Below are 7629 nucleotides of genomic sequence, written 5' to 3' on the forward strand. Positions count from 1 at the left end.
TAATATTTATAACTCATGATGATTGTTTTTGAAATAATATTTATAACTCATGATGATTGTTTTTTTACTGAAATGTTTATTTCACAGACACCTAGAATTACTATTAGCTGAATCAATACAATTTAAAAATATATATAAAACTTTGATGACTGTTATAAGCAATTTAAAAGTTATATTACCACGATAAAACATAGATAGGGACTAAAAATGGACCAAAAGATTAGATTTGCATGTGTGTGTGTGTGTGTGTGTGTGTGTGTGTGTGTATATATATATATGTCAAAAATAATTATTCAAATTATCATCATTTTGTATTTTAAATTTTTCTTCTTGGAAAAAACTACTTCACATGTTCTGTAAAATGATTAATGTACTTGTTATTTTTTAGTATTCTTTTTTAACATACTTTATGTGGAAACATCTGTACTTCTAAAGAAATGTATTAAATGTATTAATCATTTATTAAAACTTAAAAAGTGTGTGAGCTCAACCAATACTTGAACTCTTCACTGCAACATTTACATGATACTAATAGGGCTGCAAATGGTGGACTGAATTGTAATAGGCAAGTTCTATTGAGAAACAGATTTCAATCTTTAACTTGGGTAAAAGATGAACTAGAGGAGGGATGGGAAACTAATGGGAGGTATGGGGATGGGAAAGAAAAACATACGAAAATTACTGTTAAAGATGATTATTTAGTACGGCATGTGGATAGAATAGCCTGTGGCATCAACAGGGTCAACAGTACTAGATTATACTATTCAAGGACAGGGATGAAGGATATAACTGACAGAGCCAGCGATATTGTAAAGGATGCTAGCAGTTACGCAGTCTTTGTAGTTTACATAGGGGCTAATGATGCAGGGTAGGACAGGACAGAGGAACTAATTTAAAGAAAAAGCCATAATAACTTAATTCTATCAAGAATTCTACTGATATTTAACTGTGGGGATGAAATTATAAGTAGGTAACTCGGGCTGAATCCTAGGCCTACGTTAATCTGTAAGGATGACAGATCAGCTGGTTGGACTTGCGAGATCAGTTTAATGGAAGAAGGGACCTTTTTGGAATTGATGGTTTACATTGAAAGAGTAGGGGCTGGCTTGTTTGCAAGGGTTATTAATTCAACTGTAAGGGCATCTAGTACTAGAAAGTGGTGAAGGACAGAATTCTGAACAGAAAATAAAATGTAAAGAAAAGTATAGTGTAATGAACAATGTACAAAAGTAGTTTTAATGGTAGGCTAAACTGTTACTATTGAAATGTTAAAAGTATAAGAAATAAAAAGATACCTTGGAACACTGGTAGGAATAGGAATAACTGAAATATGGTTAAAAGTAGGTGATTTTGATGAGACAAATTACTTTGAAATACAGGGTTACGGGCTATTTAATAGGTATAGACTAATAAAAAATGAGGGGTGCAAGTGGCTTTATATGTAAAATGTGAGTTACATCCTGTTCAAGTTGAGGATATCAAAGCTAACAGATATGAGGTTCAATCTGTTTGGTTTCTGTCAGCAGTTATAAGGGAGAGAAAGCTTTCAGTTGGAATTTGTTAAAGACCACCAGATGACAGTGCTGAAACTAATGACAAATTCTACATTGAGATACGAAATTCAGCGGTTAATGAAGTCATAATTATGAGTGATTTTAATTTCATGCACATAGATTTGAAAATGATAAAGTTAAATCATGATGGAAACAGGTTTTTAGAAACTGTTTAGATTGTTTTTCTTTAACAATTGGTTAGAGAAACCACTAGGAACAATGTTACTGTTTTCTTTAACAATTGGTTAGAGAAACCACTAGGAACAATGTTACTGTTTTCTTTAACAATTGGTTAGAGAAACCACTAGGAACAATGTTACTGTTTTCTGTAACAATAATTGGATAGAAGAGTGGCTGGATGGAAGAAAGCAGAGGATTGTTATAAATGGAGTTCAGTCAAACTGGATTATTGTCACAAGTGGGATACCTCAGAGCTCAATGTTAGGACCTTTGCTCTTTTAGATTTACATCTATGATATAGATGAAGGAATGGTCAATAAATTACTTAAATTTGTTCATAACATTAAAGTTTTTTTTTTTAGAAAAGATTTTGATATTTGTTTTGTTGGATGAATAAATGGAAGATGGTTTTTAATTATAATAAATGCAAGGTAACGTATGTGGAATACCATAATTTGATTTATGAGTATACTTCCTATGGGAAAAAATCTCAACAGTGTTCTGGAAGAAAAGGATCCAATTGAGGTCTTTAAGATTGATAAGGGAATTGTCAGTGCTGATGCATCATCTTGTTTTGTACTTTATGATGAGAATGGTAGGACTAGGGAACACAAATATAAATTTTGGCCATGTAGAAGTCATCTTTAACTAAGACAACTATATTTTTCTTACAGGGTGGTTGGCCTTTGTAATAGGATGCCTTCAGATGTGGTAGATGCAGTAATTTTAAGGGAGTTTAAGAAAAGGCTTGATAAATATATATGAATGATAAGGGCTGGCTTTGAGTGTTTTAGGTTGAGTTGTCCATCAAAGCCATCACAACAGGTTCCTTGTTGTCTTAACTAACATGTAATGTAATATGTAATCTTTGTATTTTTAATTTACTTTATAGATATAAAGATTAATTGTCAATAAAGCCTACCAGCCTTCCAGTGTCGCTCCATCGCTTGATTGTAGTAATAGCGCAACACTAAGAAGTCAATAACATCAGCCATATCATGGTACTTTAAAGTAAAACTTTCTCCTGTAGGATCTCCAGTTTCTGGATCGATCATGACTAACTGGAGATGACACAAACGTGGAGGCCGTATTTCATACTTTATGTCTTCTACACGAACTAGTTCTTGTTCCTTTTAGAAGAAAAGAAAGGATTTAAAATGATTAAGTGTTTATTACATATAGAGTAATTTAGATTATGTATAAACAATTTTTCTATAAACATTTTTTTTTATCATTTGAATTCTTCTGCACGATGGCCATCAAATGGTTGTGTACTTTAAAGAAATATGCTAATGTCTTTTTGTAATAACTTAACTATATATTAAATACATAGTTCTTCTTGTTTTAGTTTAGCAAGCTTTTCTAGAATCTCTCTAGATGTTATCTTGCTTGAATAAAATTAGCAATTAGTGAAATACATCTTTAAAAATAAGAAATACTTACCCTCAAGTTGTGTTTCCTGAAAGGCTGATTTTTTAAACTGATATCATATATCTTTCCTTTTCTGACAGCTTTAATGTATAGTTCATGTCCTTGCCGAAAATAAACCACTTCGTCTCCAACTTGAGGAACATATGGAGTCTTATGGGGAATTACATCTGTGAGCCATTCAGGGGGTTTATATTCCTCAGGCACTTCTTTTATTTTTCTGTTTCTCTAAACATAAGAAATAATTATTCTTGATTTTTAAAAATTAAATGTTATTTACTTTTCAATTAAAAGTATATAAAACTATTACAATTAAACACTCCAATGGAATCTTGATATTTCAAAACCAGTGTTACCACACAGAAAAATAAACTAACTCGTTTGTTCTGTTTTCGCTTGCGTTCTTTTCTTTCTTCTTCTTCTTTGGCTTGCGTTTCTTCTTCTCCTTCATCGTCTTCCTCGTTAGATTGATATCTTAGTGTTCTTGTTTTCTTTCTTGAAGAGTCTAAGCTCACACCAACATCGGCAGTCCAATCTGAATGTTCTGGTGAGTCTCTGAAAGATATAGATATATATATCTTTCTAAGATCCTGTATATGTGTGATGCTGTAATAAGCACGTATTTCAAAATGATAAATTTTTTAGAAAACTATTTTTTCACATGTAGGTAACTAGTTTTTGTCTATTCATAAAACAAACATGGTTTACAAATGAGGTTTCCATGTTAGAGTTGTTGTTGCCATTTGTTATTAAGCACAAAGCTAATCAAAGGGCTATCTGTGCTCTGCCCACCACGGGTATCGAAACCCGCGGTGTAAGTCCGCAGACATACCGCTGTGCCACGGGGGGTGGGGGGTGGGGGTGGCAAAAAGAGTGATATAAAAAGCAATACAGGACAGAGTTTTTCATTATTAATTAGTGGTTTAAACAGTCTTAATATCAAGGTTGTACAGTTATAAAATCATAGTATGTGAAAAAGAATAATTAAAAAAGAAAATAAAGCCCAGAAGTCACATTACTCACAAATTCAATAATGAATTAAAAAAATTTAAAATAGCTTAAAAATTTGTCTTTCTTTCTGAAAACTTACGTTCCTGCCTCACCACTAGAACTGTCTGCCCACGTTCTACCATCTTCATCGCTACTTTCTGAAGGATTTGAGCTGCTAATGCTTATTTCCTCTGGATTCTAAAGACAAGTATTTATGTGATTTAAGTATTTATTATAATAAATCAAAAAAGAAATTACAAGATGTTTCCATTTAACAACTACTGCTGTGTCTTTTATAATAACTAAGGACTATATTTATGTGAGGGGGGACGATATGTTTGAACAATAACACAACTTTATTTTTTGTCTGTAATTCCCTAACATTTAGTTTCTTCAAGAAAAATCACTTAAAACTCATTGCATATTTGTTTTTTTAAACACATTTCTTATACCTTTTAAACATCAAGGTTTTCTTAAATTGATCTCTACAATTCTTGTTCTCAGTATAGCAAATCAAGATCAACCTTCCTTCATTTGGCACCTAAAATTCTTTGTTCTCAGTGAAGCAAATCAATGTTTCTTACATTTCAATATTTTTTTCTTAGAGCTGATTTGAGTAACATAATCAGTAAAGTCTACAGCTTTATGACAAAAAAGGAAAAAATTATTAAACATTTCTTTTAAAAAATTTTTGAAAATCTCACACAGCTTTCAATTCTGAAGTCTAGTAGTTAGAAGTTACAATTACCTCAAAATCTTCAGCATAACGATTGTTCCTCGTTAGTTCCCTAACTGACCTTGTCCTAGTATTCTGTTGCTGTTGCTGCTTACGAGTACTACGTCTTTGCCGTCTTATCTTCAAACTGTCAGTTTCTTCCTAGAAGTTATGAAAGCTAATTAAAATGTAATTGCCTCAAATTCAAAGAATGAAGTGAACATCATATGAACTTAAAAAAAATTGGAATAAAAAGTTTTAGTTTATATTATGACATATTCATTGGTTATGTACTACATAGATCATAATAATGAGAACCTTTCCTAAAGTTTAATTTCGATGTTGTCAAATTAATGATGTAGCTACTGTTAAAGGAACACAAAAGTAGTTTATTGTCCAAAATCCAAAGTATAGTGCTGCTATTCCCACTTCAGAAAAAAAAAATTGCTAAAGATGTCAAAAAAAGCAAACAAAAATAAGTATTTCAAAAAGCATCAAAATATGCATTCTACGTAAATATCATGTATCTAGCTGTTGTAATTAGAAATTATATTACTGGAAGACCTTATTCTTAGGAGAATGACTGAGAATTGTTTGTGTGGTAGACAACTTATCACAGATAGCTCTACCTTCACACATACACACACACTACAATAATATTTGTTATTGCATACATCTTTGCATCTAATATGAGCTAGGCCTAATACTAATGTAAAAGTGCAATAAAATCACTCTCACAACATTTATGAAAGGAAGGCATACATAATACTGATAAAAAAAATTAAAATATGAGAAAATATATCAAAATATCTAAGAAACATGTACCATAATTTTTTAAAAAAGATGAGGTGGCAGAATCGAACAAGAATTTACGTAATCCTGGTTATTAATGAAAATCCTCATTACAAAATACATGTTTACTGACTGAAAAGGACAGTCTGTTTACTGAACAATGAACTTAGGTTAAGACGTTTTGTACAACTGTTTACTGAACAATGAACTTAGGTTAAGAAGTTTTGTACAACTGTTTACTGAACAATGAACTTAGGTTAAGAAGTTTTGTACAACTGTTTACTGAACAATGAACACAGGTTAAGAAGTTTTGTACCACTGGTAAATGTCTAGTTTTGTTTAGTGCAAGTAAACCAATAACAGCAAAAACCACAATCAATCTAATGCAAGTTAAACAATAAAGACAAATACCTATAAATTACACACCAATAACAAAAAATATTGTAGTCTGATTATTAAACTTAATTCCAGAATCACTGCCTTTCGTACTTTTATCAGTCACGAATTACTTTAATAGTTCTGGTTCCTTCTTTTTTTATATTATCCAACAAATAAGTTTCGTTCTGCAGATATCTTATTATGTGTTAAAAGTGAAATAAATGCTACCAGAAAACAAAATACCTAATACAAAAATATGTTGCTAAAATTCATGTCCGTAAGTAAAGGGAAGTAAATATGCTAATATTTTAATTAATAAGAAAAACATTATCAATATACAGATAGCAGATTTAAAACAAGTCTAATTTTTTATATATTATTGTAAAGCTTAAACTGTATTTGAAATATTGACAACCTTTACAACAGTTAGTATTTTCATAAACGGACTTCAAATGTAATAAATACGTTTATTAGCCCAAAATACCTCTTGCACATCACGTATTGGTTTTTTTCTTTTCTCACGGTTAAAATGTGCCAGCTCATGATCAGCTGCCGCTTGCCTCACTCTCTCGTGCTGATGAACTTGTTGAAAAGACATTGGTTTCACAACTACTTTCTTTAGCCATGAAGGACCACCAGAAAACTGCCCACGAGACTGCCAGTTGCCACTGGACTGTCTAACGCCCTCTATATCTCCGTTACGTCTCATGCCTACTCGACTGTGTCCTGAGTTACAAATACCATTCATTTCTCACATTCAAAATTAGGATAATTTGAAAGAAAACTTTTTATGGTGATATTCAGAGCTTTCAAATTCATTTAAGAGATTATAGAAACCAAACATACTTAGAAAAGATGTTAAATATTTTATAAAAATTGAATAACTTTTAATAAAGATAAACCTTTTAGTTATGTTTGTAGAAAAAACAATATTAGATATGATGCTATAAATTATTATAGGCTTATTTGTTTTTTTATAGGAGACTCAAAGAAATTCACTAGGTAAATTTGTTTTTTCCATTTGACGTTTCAGAATAATTAAGACTGTGAGGGAATGTTTTTTGCACAGAGAATACAAGAGAATATATTAATTTATAGCTTGAGTTTGCTTGAATAGAAGGTGGTGTAAATGATATCCGAGAACATGACCACACTAACGAGGGTTCACTGTACAATAAATTTTTTGCAACAAAACCAGAAGCAGCAAGAACATATACTTCTTTTGAGTCGACTTAGGAAAAAAAAAGTACCTTCTGTGTCTTAATGCAAGCAACAGAATCATGTAAACTTGAACCACGGATTTTAAAATATGAAATTTGCTTTACAATTTTTAGAAAAATAAAAAGCATTCAATTTGCCATCTCACCATTTTTTGTTGAAAAATCCATAGACCAAGATTTTGTGTGTGTGTACCCTTAGTTAGATTCTATTGGACTCTGATAAAATTTAGAACATGGATAAGTTTATTTTAAGGAATGTAACTAGCACAGTTAATTGTTTTGGGACTTTTGTTATTCATCAGAGTCCAATAGAATCTAACTAAGGGTACACACACACAAAATCTTGGTCTATGGATTTTTCAACAAAAAATGG

General features: G+C 31.2%; 1 protein-coding gene across 1 annotated transcript in view; it reads right to left on the reverse strand.

Moving 5' to 3' along the window:
• LOC106461453 (bromodomain and WD repeat-containing protein 3-like) overlaps positions 1–7629 on the reverse strand; it is a 56414-nt gene that overhangs the window by 14008 nt on the left and 34777 nt on the right. Inside the window, exons 18-23 of the mRNA XM_013921276.2 lie at positions 6521–6762; positions 4900–5028; positions 4252–4349; positions 3539–3716; positions 3177–3389; positions 2656–2863 (exon numbers count right to left, since the gene is read on the reverse strand). Coding sequence (XP_013776730.1) covers positions 2656–2863; positions 3177–3389; positions 3539–3716; positions 4252–4349; positions 4900–5028; positions 6521–6762 — 1068 coding nt within the window. The remainder of the gene's footprint in view (positions 1–2655; positions 2864–3176; positions 3390–3538; positions 3717–4251; positions 4350–4899; positions 5029–6520; positions 6763–7629) is intronic.

Source organism: Limulus polyphemus, unplaced genomic scaffold, assembly GCF_000517525.1.
Source record: "Limulus polyphemus unplaced genomic scaffold, Limulus_polyphemus-2.1.2 Scaffold964, whole genome shotgun sequence".
NCBI lineage: Eukaryota > Metazoa > Arthropoda > Merostomata > Xiphosura > Limulidae > Limulus > Limulus polyphemus.